Genomic DNA, 23,291 nt, shown 5'->3' with positions numbered 1-23,291 from the left:
TCTCCTGCCTCAGCCTCCTGAGTAGCTGGGATTACAGGCGCGCACCACCATGCCTGGCTAATTTTTTGTATTTTCAGTAGAGGAGGGGTTTCCCCATGTTGGTCAAGATGGTCTCGAACTCCTAACCTTGTGATCCACCTATCTAGGCCTCCCAAAGTGCTGGGATTACAGGGGTGAGCAACCGCGCCCAGCCCTACACGTTCTTTTCCATTCTAAAAACTAGTTATTCATGGAAACAGGATACAAGTGATTCTTAGGAACACTAATTACATCAGCATGGAAAAGTGTCTAGTAAGATGTGGGTAATGATGGAAGCCAAAGTGGAAGCTCAAGTAATCTCCATCTGAAGCAACTGTAAAACTAGAAAGGAAGCCCTCAGAATTTTTGGGGTGCTCCATGCAAAAAGCAAAGATAGGTCTTAGATGGTGAATTTATTTCCATATCAACATTTGATCACCTCATAAGGAGAGAAGATGTGGAAGAAGTACCTTTTAAAGAAAACAGAAATTCAGAAGATATGAAGTGAGTTTTCCCCTACTCCAACTGAATGCCAGGATTCCTACACACAGTGAAAGAGCTTTTACTCAGCAGGTTTATTATGTAATATGTGTTCAGAGTTCAGATTCTTAAAGGCAGAACGTAACAACCTCAGCCTATAAAGGTAGGTCAGAAATAGCTTTTTTTTTTTTTTTTTTTTTCAGAGACAAGGTCTTACTGTGTCACCCAGGCTGGAATGCAATGGTGTGATCTTGGCTCACTGCAGCCTTGACCTCCTGGGCTCAAGTGATCCTCCCACCTCAGCCTCCTTCATAGCTGGGCCTACAGGCACTAGCCACCATGCCTGGCTAGTTTTTAATTTTTTATACAGACAGAGTCTCACCATGTTACCTAGGCTGGTCTTGAACTCCTGGCCTAAAGCAATTCTCATGCCTTGGCTTCTCAAAATGTTGGGATTACAGGCATGAGTCACCATACCTGGCCAGAAGTGGCATTTGATGGCAAAGAGAGATACTACCTGGAAATCATCATATCCACATAACAAGTAGCATCTTTAATTTAAGTGTAAATGTGATTTCTTTGCAGCTTGGCTCAATTCCATTCAGGCCCTGAAACTGTTAGTCAAAATCATCTTGTTGAGCAGAGTTACATGTTCTGAGTTTCAATACTGCAATGTAAGAAAGAAAACAAGGACAGATTGATGATTTCAGGACAGCATCTGAGTTTACTCATTCCACATCAGAGCTGTCTGAAGATTGCCTCAGAGTGGCACAGTGTTGATGTTTCTGCCTGTGTTTAATTTCTTGATTTCACGAACAGCTTGGATTTTTTCAAAAGTGCTTCTGACTCATTCACATGTGGTTGCCTGACATAAGCCCACACACCATTTGCTCACAAATATGTCAATGACTGAATCCACCAAGAGCCTTGACCTGAGAAACCTGGGCCTAGATTACTGAGAGGATCTGTGGCTGCTTGTATACAGTCTTTCTCCCCATCAGCTCCATGATTCAATATCATATGTTAATATGGAATTCTCCCTTGTTAACATGCAAATCGCTTTGGCAAAGTGTTATGTTTGTATGGAGAGCTTGGAGTTAATGTTGGGAATTTCATTTTCTTTTTTTCAAATTTGTTTCTTTTTTTTTTTTTTTTTAAAGAGAGATGGGGTCTCGTTATGTTGGCCAGGCTCGTCTTGAACTCTGGATCTCAAGCAATCCTCCTACCTCAGCCTCCCAAAGTGCTGAGATGACAGCCATGAGCCACCGCACCTGGCCTTCTTTTTTTTCTAAATGCTGAAGTTAGATTCTACAGGGACCTAAAGGGAGTGTTAGTCCAAAGTCTTCTTTGCCCCTCAAAGATACTCTTTAAAAATCCAGTTCTTATCCTCGTAACTCATAAATACCAGACAGATGCAAGGTGCAGGAAGTCATGCCCTCTGCATCAGTGGATTCACATCCATGGATTCAGCCAACCACCAATCAAAAATGTTAGGGAAAGGGCTGGGTGTGGTGGCTCACGCCTGTAATCCTAACACTTTGGAAGGCCAAGGCAGGTGGATCACCTGAAGTCAGGATTTCAAGACCAGCCTGGTCAACATCGTAAACCCCTATCTCTACTAAAAATACAAAAATTAGCCAGGCGTGGTGGCGCATGCCTGTAGTCCCAGCTACTTGAGAAGCTAAGGCAGCACAATCACTTGAACCTGGGAGGAGGAGGTTACAGTGAGCTGAGACTGCACCACTGCTAAGGCAGGAGGGTCACCTGAGCTCAGAGTTTGAAAAATATTAGGAAAAAAAATTGCATCTGTACTAAACATGTATAGGCTTTTCTTTCCTTGTCATTATTCCCTAACAAGACAATATTCACACATCATTTATATTAAGGTTTTTTGTTTGTTTGTTTTTTTGTTTTTGTTGTTTTTTGCTTTTAGAAACAGAGTCTTACTCTGTTGCCCAGGCTGGAGTGCAGTGGCACCACCATAGTTCACTGCAGCCTTGAACTGGACTCAAAAGATCCTCCCTTCTCAGCCTCCCAAGTAGCTGGGAGGGACTACAGGTGCATGCCGCCAAACCCAGCTCATTAAAAAAAAAAAAAATTTGTAAAGATAGGATCTTGCTATGTTGCCCAAGCTGGTCTTGAACTCCTGGCCTCAAGTGATCCTCCTGCCTTGGCCCCCAAAGCACTGAGATTACCACACTTGGCCTCAAACAGCCCTCCTTGTCCCTGTTAGTCTAGTAACCTCGTCTAATAACTGTACCTCGTGTTTATTGACTCTCAGGGAATTGCATCCTCTTTTGAGACTATCTCATGTCTATGACTTGAGTTAAGCATCAGAGATGTTCTCTTTTCACAGAGCTAATAGTAAATTACTGGCAACTGACATTAAAAACATGACCCACACCCACCTCTGGGGAAGAGCTGCCCTGGCACTTAACAGCCTCCTGGGAAAGGTAGTTGGGGTGAGGGTGTCACCCCCAGAAGGAGGTAGTGAAATGAAGCATCCATATCATACAGTGGCGACCAGAGGAGGAGAGCTTCCTATATTCCTGGCCCCCAGCCATGCCTCAATTAGCAGAGTTTTTACTGGAGCCGCACAAGCGTATTAACCTCGCGACCCCATGACTTGCATAGAAGCGGGTTCTTTCTCCACACTTCCTGCCTCTGTGGGCGACGTCTTCATCCTTAATATCCAATGTGACATGAAATATCTACAATAGCAACCAAATCACTGACACCAGATGCGATGTCAAATGTTCTGCATTACCCAGTTGAATCGGGGCCGCCATCCGCATTTCCAGCTTCAGCCCTGGAAAATGACCCTGTAGGGTGCACTGGGGCTGCGGCTGCAGCTGTTACCTGGCAGCTTAGCTCAGGAAGCCCTCTCCTCTGCCCTTCCGGGCCGGCCAAGTTAGGGGCTCTCTGGGACAGTGACCCCCGGAGGCTCCTTTTCAGCTGCTGTCCTTTGTGTAGCATCAGTTGCTCTCCAGGGTTCACCACCTCCTGAGAGGACTTCACAGCTGCTCCAGGAAAGAACCACCCCCCCTCCTTGCCCTTTCTTCTCATTTCATTTTCCTGAGAAGTCAAAGCCATTCACCGCTCACTGCATAATCAGTCTTATCAAGATACTAATGAATTTAAGAGGCTTATTTGTCCCCTTGGATGTCGCTAAATGCCCACTGCTCAGAAATACAGCTGTGTCATCCTCTCTCAATTTCAATCCGCACTGAAGCTATGATGGAGCAGGAGCTTTGTTTTGCTTGGGGCAGCTGTCACTCTGTGACACACATCAAAGGGTGTGTGCTTCCACCCGCATCTCCCAGGCACGCAGTAAGTGGCACTTCAGGGAGTTTGAGGGAACCATCTGAGTAAGTACTTGTGTTTATTGAGATTCATTCTTCATGTGTTCCCACTAGCCGCAAGACAGTTTTGCATTTACCGGAATTGTAACACCATAACACTCCATTTTAATGATGGCTGATGGCAGCTGGCACCCCAGTTCACGCACCAACTTTTTGTTAATGATATGCAATTGGAATATATTTATCCCCTATTGAGAGATGGGAGCACAGCAGCCAATTGGCTTGTGCTTGTCTGACTTAAGCACAAGGATCAGAGTAACAAGGACCCAGTTTTCATGACCTGTTATCTTTTGCTACATCCCAGGTCCCGAGAGCCTTGAAGACTCATAAATCCCCACTGAAGATCATGAGGCCGAGCATCTGAGAAGCAGCCAGGACTTTGTTCCTAATTATTTGCCCAAACAGGCTCCTTAGGCTTGCATCAGAGGTCCTTTGGAATAAAATCAGACTTCAGGAGGATGCCTACAGGTAGGAAGAACATGAAGAAATTTCATTCATTCATTTATTCACTCAATAAACAAATTCAAAACAATAAACAATAAAGAAGCAGGCTGGGGCCAGACATGGTGGCTCACACCTGTAATCCCAGCACTTGGGGAGGCTGAGGCAGGTGGATCACCTGAGGTCAAGAGTTCAAGACCAGTCTGGCCAACATGGTGAAACCCCATCTCTACTAAAACTACAAAAAATTTAGCCTGGTGTGGTGACACATGCCTGTAATCTCAGCTACTTGGGAGGCTGAGGCAGAAGACTCCCTGGAACCCAGGACATGGAGGTTGCAGTGAGCCGAGATCACACCACTCCACTCCAGCCTGGGTGACAGAGCAAGACTCTGTTTCAAATAAATACATAAAGAAAGAAATAAATAAAACAAAGAAGCAAATATGTAGAACATCAGAAGAATAATCATGAAAAGAAGTAAATTTTGGTTAAAGAATGTTGGAGTCTCAAATTGATCAAGAGGATGTTTTTGTTACCTTAGGAGGGTTCAACTGGATTGCAATGATAAGAGAGCTGAAATTGAAAACATTTTAAAATCAGCAAGCCAACTCTAAAAGATCTCCAAGGCAAAGAAACCCTGACCTTCCCACAGTGATTTCAGCTCATTTTTAGACCCATTTAGTGTCTAAGATTTAGAGGCACAAAAGATCAGAATCTGCCTGTCCTGACATAGCATCCAGTCCTGAGAACAATGAAATGGTCACCCTCATTTGAATTTTTTTTTTCTTATAAAAATTATACAAATTCTGGCCAGGCGCGGTGGCTCACACCTGTAATCCCAGCACTTCGGGAAGCCGAGGTGGACGGATCACCTGAGGTCAGGAGTTCAAGACCAGCCTGGCCAACATGGTGAAACTTCATCTCTACAAAAATACAAAAATTAGTCGGGTATAGTGGTGGGCACCTGTAGTCCCAGCTACTTGGGAGGCTGAGGCTGGAGAATTGCTTGAACCCAGGAGGCGGAGGTTGCAGTGAGCCAAGGTCATGCCACTGCACTCCAGCCTGGGCAACAAGAGAAAAACTCTGTCTCAAAAAAAAAAAAAATATATATATATATATATATATATATATTCATTATAGACTGCAGTCATTATGTATAGAAAATGAAAAGGAAAAGAAAAAGAATTTAAAATGAAAAGTGAAAAGGGAAAGAAAAATAAAAAGTGAAAGAAAAAGAAAAAAATTGTCCATAATACCATCACCAAAAATAGCTTCCATCAAATATTGGTTATAGACATACATGCGTTTACGTGTGTTTACATGTGTTTATATTTTTCCCACATAAGGGTGAGCATACAGTATATCTCAGTCTGTTTGTCTTGCTACAAAGGAAAATCAGACTGGGTAATTTATAAAGAAGAGAGATTTATTTGGCTGGCAGTTCTGCAGGTTGTACAAGATGCATGGTGCCAGCATCTTCTTCTGGGGAGGCCTCAGGAAGCTTCCACTCATTGGGGAAGGTGAGGAGGGGCCAGTGTGTGCGGAGATCACATGGCAAGAGAGCACAAGAGAAACAGAGGGGAGGCACCAGGCTCTTCTTAACAGCCAACTCTTGAGGGAATTAATAGTGAGAACTCACTCAAACCCCCCACCCCAGGGAAGGGATTAATCTATCCATGAGGGGCCCACCCACATGACTCAAACACTTCCATTAGACCCACCCACAACACTGGGATCAAATTTCCACATGAGGTTTGAGGGAAAGACAAACATCCAAACTGACACCCTCCATTTTGTTCTATATCTTCTGTTTACGTTTACTTTCTCTCCCATGCCACTTAACATCTGCACAGTCATTTAGAATTGTGGGATCATTGCCTAGTTTTCTGTGGAATAGATGTAGCATAAATAACTTTACCTAACTCCTGGAAGAAAGAAAAAGAATGTCAGGATGAGGGTAGAGTTTGTTATTCTGTGTTGCTTGGTCAGAATGCCTGACTGAAAGGCTGGGCTTGGTGGCTTGTGCCTGTAATCCCAGCACTTTGGGAGGCTGAGGCAGGTGGATTACTTGAGGCCAGGAGTTCAAGACCAGCCTGGCCAACATGGTGAAACCCCATCTCTACCGAAAATACAAAAATCAGCTGGGAGTGGTGACAGGTGCCTATAATCCCAGCTACTCAAGGGGCTGAGGCATGAGAATTGCTTGAACCTGGGAGGCAGAGGTTGCAGTGAGCCAAGGTTATGCCACTGCACTCCAGCCTGGGTGACAGGGCAAGACTCCATCTTGAAAAAAAAAAGAAGAGGTCAGGCGCAATGGCTCATGCCTGTAATCCCAGCACTTTGGGAGGCCGAGGCGGGTGGATCACGAGGTCAGGAGTTTGAGTCCAGCCTGACCAACATGGAGAAACCCTGTCTCTACTGAAAATACAAAATTAGCTGGGCATGGTGTCACATGCCTGTAATCCCAGCTACTCAGGAGGCTGAGGCAGGAGAATCACTTGAACCTGGGAGGTGGAGGTTGCAGTGAGCTGAGATCGCGCCATTGCACTCCAGCCTGGGCAAGAAGAATGAAACTCCGTCAAAAAAAAAAGAAAGAAAGGAGGGAAGGGAAGGAAGGAAGGAAGGAAGGCAGGCAGGCAGGCAGGCAGGCAGGCAGGCAGGCAGGCAGGCAAGCCTGACTGACAACAGGACACTGAGGATCACCCTGAAGGAGGAGGAGGAGTGGATAGCTAGTCATGCTGCTCTCTGGAGGAAGCCTGTTTGGGGCGGGAGGACAATGCCAAGGGCCCTAAGGCAGGACTATGCTTGGAATGTCCAAGAAAGAGCAAAGAGGCCACAGGCGAGGAGGTGAGACTATAGGAGACAAGGTCAGAGAGGGAGTAGAGGCCGAATGATACAAGACTGTGACCGGCGTCAGGTTGTGGGCTACTGCTGGGTGGAGGAGAAGCCAACAGTTTTACACAAAAGACAGACATGCCCGATGACATCTTAATGGGCTCCCCAGCTTCTGTGTTACCATAGACTACTGTGGGCAAGGGCAGGACAGAGAGACCCGTCAGAAGCTGTACTAGTCTTCGAGGGCTGCCATAACAAGATACTGCAGCCTGGGCAGCTTCAGCAACAGACATTTGTGTTCTTAACAGTTCCTGAGACTAGAAGTCCCAGATCAAGGTGTCGGCTGGTTTGGTTTCTCCAAGGGCCTCTCTCCTCGGCTTGTGCACGGCCACCTTTGTGCTGTGTCCTAACAGGGCCTGTCCTCTGTCTGTGCACCCCTGTGTCCCTTCCTCTTCTAAGGACAACAGTCGTATTGGATCACGGCTCCACCATTATCATCTCCTTTCACTTCTTTAAAGGCACTATCTCCAAATATAGTCATGCCAGGGGTTAGGGCTTCTGCATATGAATTTTGGGAGGACATAATTCAGTTCATAACAGGAAGTGACTGCACTAACCCCAACAAGAGAGGACTGTGCTTGAACCCTGGTCTTACCAGTGGAGATGGTGAGAAGGAGCTGGGTTTCAGCTCTTTTTCTGAAGGCTGAATGAGACAGAACCATTTTTGTTCCAGCATTCATGAGTATCAAGAATGAGTGGAAGGAAGACATTAAATTGTGAACACTAGAAAAAAGAGTAGTGAAGGGGTCAGGGGGCTGGAAGGAATTTTCTTTTAGCTCCTCTGTTTTTTAGCCTCTTAAAACAAGCCTGTGATGCAGTCTAACTAAAAGAAAGTAGAAATATGAAGGCATTTTTAATATAAAAATTTTTTAATTTAAAATTTAAAATTTAAAAAAAGCCTATAGGCTATTTTTTAAAAAAGCTCTTGAAATTTAAAAGTAGAATTAAAAAATAAAGAAAGGCATTTTGTTAGCTTTTTATTGAAATACAATAAACTTTCAGTAACACGCACGTATCTTAAGTATACAGCTCAATGAGATTTTACATATGTGCACACTCACGTAACCACCTGTCATGTCAAGATATAGAACATTTCCGGTCATCTGGAAGCTTTGCTCATTGCCCTCTCCCAATCAAGAGCTCCCCAGAGGTAACCACTATGTTGATTCTAACAATATGAATTGGTTTTACCTATTCTTATACTTTGTATAAATGGAATCAAGTGATATGTATTTTTGTGTGTCCCTCTTACTCTTTTCACTCAACATTATGCATATGAAGTTTATCCATGCTGTTTCATGCAGCTAAAGTTCATTCACTTTATGGGTGGTTTAGTATTCCATTGCATAAATAGACCACAATTTACTTATCTCTTTTATTTCAGATGAAGAGTTGAGTTGCGTTCACCTTTTAAGCATTATAATGTAAGTACAGTTTCAATAAAAATTTCTATGTATGTCCTTTTGTTAGGCATATGAACTCATTAGGAAAAGCATTTCTTCTCATCAAGTAAGAAATAGTTCCCTTTCTCAATTAAAAAGTAGTCCCTTTTCTGGCTGGGTGCAGTGGCTCACACCTGTAATCCCAACACTTTGGGAGGCCAAGGCGAGTGGATCACATGAGGTCAGGAGATTGAGACCAGCCTGGTCAACATGGTGAAAACCTGTCTTAATTAAAAAAAAAAAAAAATTTAAAGTAGTCTCTTTCCTTCTCTCTGTCCAGAATCTTAACAACAAAAATGAACACTTTGGGACTCCTCAAGCATGATCACTTTCAGGATGGTGCTGGAGCTAGTTCATCCAAGCTCAGGAGAGCCCACTGTTAAGTTTTCAGGAATCTTGCAAACTGAATGCTAACCACAGACTTTATTAAAAGTAGATTTATATGCATTTCAATTAATTTCAAAAAAATCGAAGAGGAAAGAATACTTCCAAATTCATTATGTGAAGCCAGCGCTATCTTGATATGGAAGTCAGACAGACACTACAAGAAAAGAAAACTACAGACCAATATTCTTGGTGAATATTGACATAGAAATTCTTAACAAAATACTAGCAAATAGAGTTCAATAGAACAACTAAAATATTATACATGATGACTAAGTAAGATTTATTCCTGGAATGCAAGGATAGTTCAACATATGAAAATCAAACAATGTGATATATGACATTAAAGATGTATGACACTAGCAGAAAACTGTGACTGGGTGTGGTGGCTTACACCTGTAATCCCAACACTTTGGGAAGCTGAGGCAGGCGAATCACTTGAGCGCAGGAGTTTGAGTCCAGCCTGGGCAATGTAGCGAGACCCTGTCAAAAAAAAAAAAGAAAAGAAAAGAAAACTGCCTCAACATAATAAAGGCCATACATGAGAAGCACACACAACTAACATCATGTTCAACGCTAAAAGACTGAGAACTTTTTCCCTAAGATCAGAAACAAGACAAGGATGCTCACTTTCACCACTTTTATTTAACATAGTGCTGAAAATCCTAGCCAGATCAATTAGGCAAGACAAAAAAAAATGCATCAAATTGCAAAGGAAGAAATAAAATGATTTATGTTCCCAGACAACATGATCTTTTAGGTAGAAAACCACAAATATTCCACCAAAAACATCTGTTAGAACTAATAAACAGATTCAACAAAGCTGCAGGATACAATCTCAACATACAAAAATCAGTTGCACTTTTATATACTAACAATGAATAATCCAAAAGGAAATTAAGAAAATAATTGCATTAACAGTAACATCAAAAAATATATATATTGAGGAATAACTTAGCCAAGGAGGTAAAAAATGACACACTGAAAACTACTGCCAGTTACAGTAGCTCATGCCTGTAATCCCAGCAGTTTGGGAGGCTGAGGCAGGTGGATTGCTTGAGCCCAGAACTTTGAAACCAGCTGGGCAATTTGGCAAGACTCTGTCTCTACAAAAATAAAAATTAAAAAAGGTAGCCAGACATGGTGGTTTGAGCCTGTAGTCCCAGCTACTCAGGAGGCTGAGGTGGGAGGATCACTTGAGCCTATGAAGTTGAGGCTACAGTGAGCCATGATTACACCACTGCACTCCAGCTACCTGGGCAACAGAGCAAAACCCAGTCTCAAAAAAGAAAAGAAAACTACAAAACATTGCCAAAAGAAATTAAAGAAGACACAAATAAATGGAAAGATATACTGTGTTTGTGGGTTAAAAGATGTAATATTGCTAAGATGTTGATATTAACCAAAGCAGTCTATAGATTTAATACAATTCCTTTCAAATCTCAAGGGCATTTTTTGCAGAAATAGAAAAACCCATTCTAAACTTCAGACACCAGGGTTCCTGAATAGCTAAAGCAGTCTTGAAAAAGAACAACGTTGAGGCCAGGCGCAGTAGCTCACGCCTGTAATTGCAGTGGCTCATGCCTGTAATTGCAGCACTTTGGGAGGCCAAGGTGGGCAGATCACCTGAGGTCACGAGTATGAGACCAGCCTGCCCAACATGGTGAAAGCCCGTCTCTACTAAAAATACAAAGATTAGCAGGGTGTGGTGGTGCACGCCTGTAATCCCAGCTACTCGGGAGGCTGAGGCAGGAGAATTGCTTGAACCCAGGAGGCGGAGGCTGCAGTGAGCCAAGATTGTGCCACTGCCCTCCAGCCTGGACGACAGAGCAAGACTCCATCAAAAAAAAAGAGAGAGAGAATAAATAAATAAATAAATAAATAAATAAATAAATAAATAAATCTCGTCTCTACCAAAAATAAAAAAAAAAAAAATAAAAATAAAAATAAAAAAAGTAGCCAGGCGTGGTGGTGGGTGCCTGTAATCCCAGCTACTTGGGAGGCTGAGGCAGGAGAATCACTTGAACCTGAAAGGCGGAGGTTGCAGTGAGCCAAGATTGCACCATTGCACTCCAGCCTGAGTAACAGAGTGACACCTGGTGAAAAAAAAAAAAAAAAAAAAAAAAGAACAAAGTTGGAAGTCTCACACTTTCTAATTCTAAAATTTATTACAAACCCACAGTGATCAAAACAGTATAGTCCAGCCTGGGCAACATGGCAAAACTCTATCTACAAAAGATACAAAAATCAGCCAGGCGTGGTGGTGCACACCTGTAGTCTCAGCTACTCAGGAGGCTGAGGAAGGATGATGTGAGCCCAGGAGGTTGAGGCTGCAGTGAGCCAAGATTGAGTCACTGTATTCCAGCCTGGGCAACAGAGTGAGATGTTGTTTCAAAAAACAAAAACAAACTGTGGAGTATTGGCATACAGACAGACATATAGACTAACGGAATGGAATAGAGAGCCCAGAAGTGCTCATTTTGGCAGCACACATACTAAAATTGGAAAGATACAGAGAAGATTAGCATGGCCCCTGTGCAAGGATGACAAGAAAAATGAAAAATTATTTTAAAAAATTAAAAGAATACAGGGTCCAGAAATAAACTCTCATACATATAGTCCAATAGTTTTTAAATTAGGGTCCCAAGACTAGTCAGTGGAGAAATTAGTCTTTTCAACAAATGATTTCAGGAAAACTAGATATCTGCACGCAAATGAATGAAACTGGACCCTTACACTATATACAAAAATTAACTCTAAATGAATCCAAGACCTAAATGTAAGACCTAAAATGATAAAACTCTTTTTTTTTCTTTTTCTTTCTTACCTTTTTTTTTTTTTTAGAGATGGGGTCTCACTGTGTTGCCCAGGCTGGTCTTAAATTCCTGGGATCAGGCCATCCTCTCGCCTCAGCCTCCCAGAGTGCTGGGATTACAACTGTGAGCCACTGTACCTGGCCTATACAACTCTTAAAAGAAAACATAGGGAAAGCACTTCATGACAATGGATTTGGCAATGATCTCTTGGATATGGCACCAAAAGCACAGACAACAAAAAATATAGATAAATTGGACTACATCAAAATTTAAAACTTCTTTTTTTTTTTTTTTTTTGAGATGGAGTCTCACTCTGTTGCCTAGGTTGGAATGCAGTGGTGCAATCTCGGCTCACTGCAACCTCCGCCTCCCGGGTTCAAGTGATTCTCCTACCTCAGCCTCCTGAGTAGCTGGGATTACAGGTGTGTGCTACCATGCCCGGCTAATTTTTTTATTTTTAGTGGAGATGAGGTTTCACCATGTTGACCAGTCTTGTCTTGAACTCCTAAGATCAGGTGATCCACCTGCCTTGGCCTCCCAAAGTGCTGGCATTACAGGCATGAGCCACTGCGCCTGGCCAGATTTTTTGAAAATATAGTGGACACCATGTAACTAACACAGAAAAATTCTAAAGGAAATAAAGATGCTGAATTTCCAGATTTCTTTATAGGAGATGAAATGAAAAAATCAACATCCTATTATAGTTGCTGGAAAACAGATGATGGGTTTTGTTAGAAGAAAATGCCCTTGAACTTGAACCAAGGTAGTTGTACATAAGCCGCCTCTGTGTATCTGCCTTCAGTACTCAGAATTTATTGCCCTCAAGCTGAAGAATGTTAGGCTGGAGATGGCACTTTATTTATTTATTCATTTTGAGACGGAGTCTCACTCTGTCGCCCAGGCTGGAGTGCAATGGCGTGATCTTGACTCATTGCAACCACTGCCTCACAGGTTCAAGAGATTCTCCTGCCTCAGCCTCCCAAGTAGCTGGGATTACAGGTGCCTGCCACTACGCCTGGCTAATTTTTTGTATTTTTAGTAGAAACAGGGTTTTGCCATGTTGGCCAGGCTGGTCTCGAACTCCTGACCTCGTGATCCACCTGCCTTGGCCTCCCAAAGTGCTGAGATTACAGGCGTGAGCCACTGTGCCCAGCTGAGATGACACTTTTGACAGTAAACAGATAAGCAGCTGGATCCTACTCAACCAGAGCTATAACCAAAAAATCTTCCTAACAGTGAATGACATCACAGCAACAACAGCCTTTCTAGGAATTTTCCAATTCTGTGTTTTAGATTTTAGAGGCCCTAGGCAAAATAGTGAGAAAATTATCCTCAGAGAGCACCCCCACCACCATACACCATAAGCTCTTCTCCCCCAAAACAAGCTGTGTGTGTCTCCATTTCAGCACTTCATATGGGAGTCTATGCACCTAAGCCTCTCCTGTTCTGTCAGGAAGTAGGTGTTCCTGGTCCCTTCCCTGCTTCTCAAGGTGACAGCCAGCAAATGCCATCACTGAATCTAGACTAACACAAATTGTGTAAAAATATGGCCTCCTTTGGCCACATACTTACATACTGGCATTTGTATTTTTCTATTATTATTTTTATTTATTTATTTATTATTTTTTTTTTGAGATGGCGTCTCACTCTTGTCACCCAGGCTGGAGTGCAGTGGCGTGATCTCAGCTCACTGCAACCTTTACCTTCCAGGCTCAAGCGATTCTCCTGCTTCAGCCTTCCAAGTAGCTGAGATTACAGGCACCCACCACCACGCCTGGCTGATTTTTGTATTTTAGTAGAAACGAGGTTTCACCATGTTGGCCAGGCTGGTCTTGAACTCCTGACCTCAGGTGATCTGCCCACTTCGGCCTCCCAAAGTGCTGGGATTACAGGCGTGAGCCACCATGCCTGGCCCATACTGGCATTTTAAAGCACCTTCTCCAGTGTCACTAACAAACCCTAGAGAAATACAGTTGATCCTTGAACAACACGGGTTTGGATTGCAGGGGTCCACTTACATGCAGATTTTTTTTTCAATAAAAGTTGCACTAAGTGCGCCTGCCTCTCTTGCCTCGACTCCCACTCCCTCCACAACTTCTGCCTCTGCTACCGCTGGGACAGCAAGACCAACCCCTCCATTTCTTCCTCCTCCCCCTCAGCCTACTCAACATGAGGATGATGAGGATAAAGACCTTTATGATGATCCACTTTCACTTCAGGAATAATAAATACATTTTATCTTCTTTATGATTTTCTCAATAAGCTTTTCTTTTCTCTAGCTTACTTTATTGTATAAATATAGTATAGAATACTTACACTAAACATGGGTAATTGACAGTTCATGTTACAGGTAAGGCGTCTGGTCAACAGTAGGCTATCAGTAGTTAAGGTTTTGGGGATACAGCACTACAGGAGTTGCCAACTCAGCCCTCACGTTGCTCAAGGGCCAACTGTACTTTTTTTATTTATTTTATTTTTTTAGAGACAGTGTCTCATGCTGTAGCCCAGGCTGGACTGCAGAGGTGCAATCACAGCTCACAGCAGCCTCAACCTCCTGGGCTCAAGCAATCCTCCTGCCTCAGCCTTCTGATTAGCTGGGACCATAGGCGTGCACCACCATGCCCGGCTTTTTTTATTTTTATTTTTGGTGGGGTCTCCCTATGTTGCCCAGGTTGGTCTCAAACTCCTGGGCTCAATATATCCTTCTGCCTCGGCCTCCCAAAGTGCTGGAATTGTAGATGTGAGCCACCGCATTGAGCCCAATTGTATCTCTTTTTTTTTTTTTTGAAACAGAGTCTTGCTCTGTCACCCAGGCTGGAGTGCAGTGGCATGATCTCAGCTCACTGCAACCTCCACTTCCCGGGTTCAAGTAATTCTCCTGCCTCAGCCTCCCAGGTAGCTGGAATTACAGGCGCATGCCACCACACCCAGCTAATTTTTATATTCTTGGTAGAGATGGGGTTTCACCATATTGGCCGTGCTGGTCTTGAACTCCTGACTTCAGGTGACCCACCCACCTTAGCCTCTCAAAGTGCTGGGATTATGTGCTGGCGTGAGCCACTGAGCCTGGCCCTAACTGCATCTCTAACGGTGGAACTCCCAACATTTGATGGGGATGTGAGTTAGGGACTGGGAGCAGAGAGATTTTGCCCTCCTCAAAACTGGGCAGCTGCCTCCTCCACCAGTGTTGAACCCCAGGGCAGTTCTGCTCTGACAAAGGCTGGAAGGCTCGACTGAGGGGGAGAGAGAGCTGGAGAAGGGAGAGAGGGCACCTGCTTTTCCATTTTTGGCTGGGATTCAGTTGAAACAGTCTAGCCAGCCAAAGGGGCATTTGCTATTCCAATAGCTCCTTGGAGAATCCCAGACAGAGAGCAGCCCCTTCTAAATACTTGATCCGCCATTCCTGTGTGGGAAGTAGACAGCGAGAGTGCTATGTCTGGGAGGAATGCGATTTCCCTAAGCACATTCTCTGAGCAAAGTTTTCAAGTTTCATAGATTTGCAGTTTCCCCACATTGCAGGAACAAAGTGGTGGTGGCCCTGACTGTCATATTCTTGATCAATGGGCAGAACAATGGGGCAGTTCCTGCTGGCCTGTGTGGATTGTTAGTACGTGCATGGCACCCAGTGGTTCCAGCCTCAAGTAACCCAGCCCTTTGTCAGCTGCATATTGATAAGGCAGCAGAGAGCAAAGCCAGACATTTTCCCACTTTGGCCCATAAAGACACTGCCCGTGCAGTGGTCGTCTATGTTCTTAGCAGCCTGCAGCAGCAGAGTAAATTCTCCTCAGTAATGTTCTCAGCCAACTCTTTTCCTGGACTCATTTTTTCTTTGGTCCCTGCGCAGTTTTAGTCCCTGAAACATCTCATTTTAAAATGCATGAGGCAGGGCGTGGTGGCTTGTTCCTGTAATCCTACTACTTTGGGAAGCCGAGGCAGGAGGATCACCTGAAGTCAGGAGTTCGAGACCAGCCTGGCCCACATGGCAAAACCCCGTCTCTACCAAAAACACAAACATTAGCCGAGTGTGGTGGTGGGCACCTATAATCCCAGCTACTTCGGAGGCTGAGGCAGGAGAATGGCTTGAATCCAGGAGGTGGAGATTGCAGTGAGCCAAGATTGCGCCACTGCACTCCAGCCTGGGCAACAGAGAGAGACTCTGTCTCAAAACAAAACAAACAAAAAACCAAAATACATGAACACCCAGTGCAATGACCCATTCATCTTAAAAATATCCAACTGAGGAACAATGTAAATCTGTTATCTTCATTTTACAACTGAGGAGACAGACAGAAAGAAGGATGGTAGTGATGACAGATGAAGAACTCCAGTTAAGAAACTGTGTTGTGTTGTCCAGACTAGGAACTTCTTTCATGGTTCATCAGAAAATAGGACTATATTTAAAGCATAAAATAATTATACTTTTAATTAGTCCACTTCTTCACATCATCGTATGTGGTAGCTCACATAAATGTAAGATTAATCTCCCTTTTATCTACTACCCTGAAAACATTTAAAAAAAAAACCCCCACACTCTTTTGATTTACTCAGAAAACTTTAGCGGACAGTATCCATTTTTGAGTCAATTAACATGAACCACAACAAACACAGACTTGGTTTACTATAGCTGTTTCAAATCTCACTGCACATGAGAATCACTGGAGTACCTTGTTGAAAATAGAGACGTCTAGTTTTCATGTTACACCCACTGAATCAGGATCTCAGTAGTGGTTCTAGGAATTCCCTACTTTTAGTAGTTTTCAATGTGATTTTTATGTACTCAGCCTGAAACTAACCAGTGGGCCTACAATTTGGGAACCATCACTTTTAACGGTTTACCTGTAGTTTTCATGTTTTATATGTTTGGCTTTGGTAAAAAGTAAATAAATAAATAAATAAATAAATTTCCTTTTATACAGGGGATCCACAGAATTCTCTCATAAAAATTAAAAAAATACAAAAGCTGCCAGAGAAAAAAGTAAAAGCCCCTTATTATTACTCTCATGCCTGGCAGGATAAAATCCCAATTCCACAGGTAGATAAACGTTGTTAACAGTTTAGTCTGTACTTTTCCAAGATATTTTTTCTACCTGCTACACATATGGGCACCATACAAGGTTTAAAACAGGGTTTGGTGGCTGAAAGGAGAAATGCAATAAAATACCATGTTTCAGAAAAGAAATCTTAATTACTAAGTTCATACTGATTAATGAATCTAGAAAATACTAGTGTATACACATTTCTTTGCAAGCATTTTGTTCAAACAATATCTACCAAGAAAGCAAAGGAAGAACCATCGGAGGTTATAAAAATAGTCTAAGCAGGATAAAAATTAGAGGTAGGGTAAAGTGTCTATTCTCAGGCAGTATCACTGACATTTATGAATTTACCAATTTGAAAGCTAAATGCTTAAACCCCCCATCTGGAATCAGAATGATTGTGCTGACAGAAGTTCACTGTTCTGTCTCAGTTGTTACAGAGGTGTTTATATTAACTGTAGTCTCTGGGTAATACAGATATTAATTAGTTAGCCTAATTATCACATTCCTCTGGAACCATTTTCACAATTTGCTATAGAGAAAGTATGAATATTAAAACATTTTTTAAAAGTGGAGACTATATAAAGAGAAGGCTATTTCTTCATACTTGGGCACAGACAGTAACAATACCATTAGTTTTTAATATTTCTGAAGAAGAGGAAAGACTCCTAAAGATATCTCAAAATGCTATGAAAACTGACTGGCACACAGTAGGTGCTCAAAAAACACTTACTGAAAGACTGAGTTACTTTAGAGGAATCAACAGTACTTTATTTGTGTTAGCAATGTAATTTGCAATAACTTTCCTAAAGAATAAGTGTTGGAGAATATCAAGCAAACATCACTATATATAAGATAATCTCATGGTAAACCCTGGTGATAGGCAGTTAGAAAACTGGTACATCTTCCCTGAAACTTTGGTTTACATGATTAACAGGCAAATTACACTGTTAACAGACAGAAGCCACAAAAAGCTAAACCTGCTTTCATTTTTCCGATTAGCATAAGATTAGGTATATATTATATAAGCAAATCTGTGATAAAATTATCTTAACACCCTTGATAAAAGATGCTCAATGAAGAATTCTTTTCCTCAGCCTAATACTCCTACTACCCAATTTCTTTATCACAGGAGTTGAAAACTTCTGTTCACAATAATCTATTTATTTTGCCAATACTTCTAATGTCTATTTAAAGTATTATAGTGATGAACAAAATATGACAAATTGAAGACAGAATTGCAAAGATAAGTTGCATATTCTTTTTCAGTTAGCAACTATTTGGGTGTTTTCTTCTAGAAAAAAAATGCTTATGATTTGATACCTGGGTTGGAAAAGCAGCATGTTTTTGTTTGTTTTTCTAGAGAAACATCCTAGCCAACAAGGCTGTAGGAGACACAATACTGGATGAGCAGATAGACATTAATTGTTCTTAAAAATGCAGAATATAAAAGCAACGTAAAAGGCGAAGCTCTAAGGTAGATAAAGCAAAGTTACCAAGCCTTTAGAAATGTCTATTTTTTATTTTCTAATCTGCATTTATCTCAAGGATCAACATATTAGAAGTTTCAACAAAGAAATACATTGCTGTCTGGTACAGCGTTAGTGCTGCTAACAGCCTTACTTTTCCCGGAGTTCCGCCTCTTTGGACACAGCTTCCTGCAGCATCTTGTTGTGCCTTTCTAGCAGTGTATCATGTTCAGACTGCAATGTTTGAAGTTCAGATACATTAATCTGTAAGTTATTTTGGCTATCTTGTAATTTCATTTTTAGCTGGTCAATCAGCATTTCCAGATGTTCCCTAAAACAGAAATACAGTTTTAAAATTTTTTGAAAAAGGTGAATTTGATTTTGTGGTTTCAAATATAGTTTAACCGTTCAACCTTTCAATGCCATACACTTGGATGATTCTAAAGGAAATATAATAGTCTGAAGAATTCAAGACTAGGATTAAATATAATACAAAAGATACTATAGCCAGATTTAAAATCTTAGGCACTACAGATTTACAAAAAATTTCTCCAAAATTTAAAATTTCATATTCAAAAAGGGGCATCAAAATAGCCTATTTTATGTTACAGGACTATGTCAGTTAAAGAAAAAACCTCACACTACTTTTTTTTTTGAGACGGAGTCTGGCTCTGCTGCCCAGGCTGGAGTGCAGTGGTGCAATCTCGGCTCACTGCAACTTCCACCTCCCAGGTTCAAGTGATCCTCCTGCCTCAGCCTCCTGAGTAGCTAGGACTACAGTCACCCACCACCACACTGAGCTAATTTTTTATTTTTAGTAGAGACAGCATTTCACCATGTTGGTCAGGTTGGTCTTGAACTCCTGACCTCAGGTGATCCTCCAGCCTTGGACTCCCAAAGTGCTGGGATTACAGGTGTGAACTGCCATGCCCGGCGCACTCACACAGTTCTTAAATTGTTGTTATAAGAATGGTATGTCAGACCAAGTTACAGTGAAAGATAATCCCTGAAGAAAAGCAGGTCTTTTTAGACTTGGAAAAAACACTAGGTGGAAATAGTTAAAATCCTGATTCTGCCACAATGAGTACAATACACTATTAGTTTCTTTTTTTTTAATGTATATTATAAGAAAGTAGAAGGAACACAAAACATTTACATTCATATAATGTGAACTCAAAATTTAGGCATGGTCAAAAATGGCTCTTGAAAATGGTGACATTTATATTTATGAAATGTATCAGTATCTAATTTCCCCTTTATATAATGAGCTACTGGAAAGAAAATACCATGTTTCAATCTACAGTCTCTATATTTAATAGATTCCTAAATGAAAGTAACAGAAACATAAACATACAAAAATTTCAGAATAATTAGTCTTGTTTAGAACAGTAAGAGCCAGATGTAAAACTGCTTTGAATACTGAACCGCTCAACACAGATGCCATGGAATGCCCTATCTCTCTCTTACTCCCAGTACAAACAGGATCTGTATGCTAGTTTTAAAGCAGCATAAACAATATACCATTCAAATAGAACTGAAATGGTCATAAATAAGAAAAGTTTAATTCTAGACCAAAATTCAGTACTAAATTTAAAATTTTTGAAATAAGTGAAATATTTTAAAGCAACTTCTGTTTAACCTAAATTAATGGCAAATAAGTATACTTAGCATTTTGATTTTTACTTCTAAATTTTCAAAATTGGAAAAACAAATCATAATGTAATTTTAATGCCTGTATTTTCTACCATGACAAGATCTTATTAAGACAAGATTGAACTGTGAGCCTATTATCTCATATCCTGGCTTCACTGTGCACTTTAACATCTAATTTTAGAGTTTGCAACAGTGTCCTTTGTAATGAAGTTTCCCTGTTACTGTTTGCAGACACAGTGAAGCCAAGAAATTCTGTTCTCTTTGGTAACAATATACATAATTTCACAGTTAAAAATCATAATAGGATTTTAGGCCAGGTGCTGTGGCTCACGTCTGTAATCCCAGCACTCTGAGAAGCTGAGGTGGGTGGATCATCTGAGGTCAGGAGTTTGAGACCAGCCTGGCCAACATGGTGAAACCCCATCTCTAATAAAAATACAAAAATTAGCTAGGCATGATGGTGTACGCCTGTAATCCCAGCTACTCAGGAGGCTGAAGCAGGAGAATCACTTGAACCCAGGAAGCAGAGGTGGCAGTGAGCTGAGATTGCACCACTGCACTCCAGCTTGGGCAACAAGAGCGAAACTCTGTCTCAAAAAAAAAAAAAAAACAAAAAAAATCATAATAGGATTTTCAATCTACTTGGTGAAGAACCTGCACTGTGGGAGGAAAACTCTGCATATTTAATTTAGACTTTACCTTTCTTGTTTAGCGCCCTCAGTTTCAGCCTGAGACACAGATTTATTTTTCTGTTGTTTTAGAACGTTATGAACTCGGACTTTGTAGCTCTCGAATTCAGAGGTTATAGTAGCTTGTTCTGCCTATAACATTTAAAAGAGAGAAACGTTTTCTATTGTAACAGGGTCCTTCTGTTTTCTTTCAGAGATTAACAAATTGAGATAAAAACCTGTTTTTGAAAATGAGAAAGATAGCTGACATTCTTTTTGGTTTCTTGATTAACCTTGCTAAAAAGCATACTTCTGTTGGCTTTACACTTAAAAAATTTTAATTGATACATAATTGTACATATTTATGGGGTGCCTGTGATATTTTGATGGATGCATACAATGTGTAATAAGCAAATCAGGGTAATTAGGATATCCATTGCCTCCAACATTTATCAGGTCTTCATGTTGGGAGGCCTTACACTTTTTAAAGGCCTCTCAATAATACATATTTTCTGATAAGAGATCCGTTTCTACCATGTCTTCTACCCTGGTAGATTAATTTACTAACCATACATTTTATAGTGACACTATGTACTTTTGGAACTTTATAAACATTTTCTCTTATGATATCTCCTCTTTTTATAAATTTGAGAAAAATTAACTCAAAGAAATTAAGTTATTTGAACTTCAGTTTTCAAAACAGGGTGGTTAAGTGTTAAGTCCTAGGTCTTCCACTTTCTTGAAGTGATCTGTAAACTCCCACAACAGTGTTGCCATGATTGCTTAAATAAGAGCTGCATCTAACACAACCACTGCACTGTGTCTGTTTTGGATGATGACAAGAAAGTAGGCCCCCCACAGCCATGCTATTAAAATGTTATTTATAATCATTTAGCCCTAAGAATTGTAACACTTTTCTAATAAAAAAAGCTTTATAAATAAGTGACACACAAATTGCAAAACAAGGTTGAAATGGAAAAAACATCATGTTTTTCCTTTTGGCAAAAAAAGTGATCCAAGTTACGATTAGGGTTGGCATGGGATTGCGGTTAGACCCAGATTAACTGAACAGGTCTTAATCTAATAAGTGCTCTTAACAGCAAAATACTAAAAAGGGAGAGCACAGCCCTGGAGTAAACCAATGACTAGCGATAATAAAATCCTAGTGGCTTGCTGTGGCTGAAGAACGCACCTTGGCAGCACAGCTCTCTTCCTGTACTGCTGTCACTCTCTGCTGGTACGCACTTAGCGTACGCTGGTGCTGTTCTGCAGAGGTTTTCAGGTGCTCGTGGATTGTGTGCTTCTCTGATGTTATTTCAGCCAGCTGTATCTGGGGGTAAATCTTTAAATTTAGCTTTAGCATATCCTATCTTCACTAGTTAAAGAGGTTTTCCTTAAAATACAAACTTTAGGTTTGGGACATAAGTACATATAAGGCATAATTAAGTAGTGAAATATTTTTATGTATTATTATTGAAAAAGTAGAGACAAGTAGAACATTTTCTCACTAAGCTATCTTTTCTTAAACCAACATCAATTCAAAAAAATGAACATCCCAGACTACATATTTAACATACAATGTTTAAATACTTCAAGACATTATATATATAAAAATATACACAAACATAGCAAACGTATAAAATCATTTTATAAACTGTTCCTTGTGACTGCAATATCATTAAGTTCAGATGCAGGCTTATTTTATTTTGCACTATTCTATAGTATACTACGAATTTCCAAATACGTGAAAATAATCTAGCTTGAGCTAACCAATACACTCCAGTTATATGCCAGATTTGATTTATTGTTGTAACTTCCTCAAAATGTTGAGGAATCTTTCTAGATATCCTTATAGGATAATTAATAAAATCTCTAAATGGTACTTCACTTCTACATGAAAAAACTTTTTTTAATCTTAAAAAGTAAAACCCTTACTTTATAGACTTCTACTTGCTGCTGGCTTGCCTCCAGCTCACCTTTTAAAGATGCTTGAAATATTAAGTGATCAGTTTCCTACAGAATGAGAATCTTGGTTAAATTTTTTTTAATGTTACTCACAAATAAATTATGAACAAGTACTAAAATAGGAAACTGAAAAATTAACGTACTGCTTGCTTTGAATCTGCCAGTTCCTTTTTGGCTTTCACAAGCAATTGCTTGATTTTGGTGTTTTTTTCTTCATATTGTTGTACTGAAGACTGTAATGAAGCTAGCACAAGAAATAATTTCAGCAGAAAAAGATGTAACAATTTTTATCAGTGAATTTAAATACATAAATATGTCTTCTTTGTATTGGCTTATCTTTAAGCCTGTTTTAGCTTTTTATTATGGAATACTTCAAACATATGTGACAGTAGTAACAACAGTGCCATAAACTCTACTGTACCCATCTCCTGGCTGTAACAATTACAACCCATAGACAATCTTAGTTAACCCAGACCAGGAAACAGCAAGGTACTTAAGAAATGTTAAAGTGAATAAATGTGGACTATAAACATCTTAATGGCAAATAGTTTTACACCCATTCTGGGTCCCCAGTAACATTTATCACTGTGTTAAACACCCGACTGACAGTGAAAGACTGGTGAAATAAACAAGTAATGCCCCCCACCAAATCAAGTTGTTAT

At 40.8% G+C, this 23,291-nt stretch overlaps 1 protein-coding gene and 1 non-coding gene across 16 annotated transcripts in view; one reads left to right on the top strand and one right to left on the bottom strand.

The window, feature by feature from the left end:
* The window catches only part of LOC129057111 (GRIP and coiled-coil domain-containing protein 2-like), a 97,009-nt gene that overhangs the window by 62,467 nt on the left and 11,251 nt on the right, over nt 1–23,291 (bottom strand). For 5 of the 15 annotated variants that reach the window (XR_010136155.1, XR_010136154.1, XR_010136153.1 and 2 more), the window contains exons 6-10: nt 22,773–22,873; nt 22,600–22,677; nt 21,857–22,006; nt 20,696–20,817; nt 18,498–18,674 (exon numbers count right to left, since the gene is read on the bottom strand). Coding sequence is in view for 11 of the 15 variants with exons in the window: in XM_063713304.1 (XP_063569374.1) it covers nt 18,498–18,674; nt 20,696–20,817; nt 21,857–22,006; nt 22,600–22,677; nt 22,773–22,873 (628 nt within the window). In the remaining 4 variants the exon portion in view is untranslated. Of the gene's footprint in view, nt 1–671; nt 4,323–8,156; nt 8,864–9,416; nt 9,506–11,845; nt 11,991–18,497; nt 18,675–20,695; nt 20,818–21,856; nt 22,007–22,599; nt 22,678–22,772; nt 22,874–23,291 lie in introns of those variants that run through there. The other 10 variants (XM_063713305.1, XM_063713307.1, XM_063713306.1 and 7 more) reach the window with 10 other exon arrangements.
* Nucleotides 11,494–11,600, top strand: LOC129057807 (U6 spliceosomal RNA). The gene has a single exon (XR_008522588.1). It is a non-coding gene; the product is annotated as a U6 spliceosomal RNA (small nuclear RNA).

Source organism: Pongo abelii, chromosome 12 (genome assembly GCF_028885655.2).
Source record: "Pongo abelii isolate AG06213 chromosome 12, NHGRI_mPonAbe1-v2.0_pri, whole genome shotgun sequence".
In the NCBI taxonomy this organism is placed as follows: domain Eukaryota; kingdom Metazoa; phylum Chordata; class Mammalia; order Primates; family Hominidae; genus Pongo; species Pongo abelii.
The sequence above is the reverse complement of the archived record's forward strand: the minus strand, read 5'-3'. Positions and strand labels throughout refer to the sequence as shown.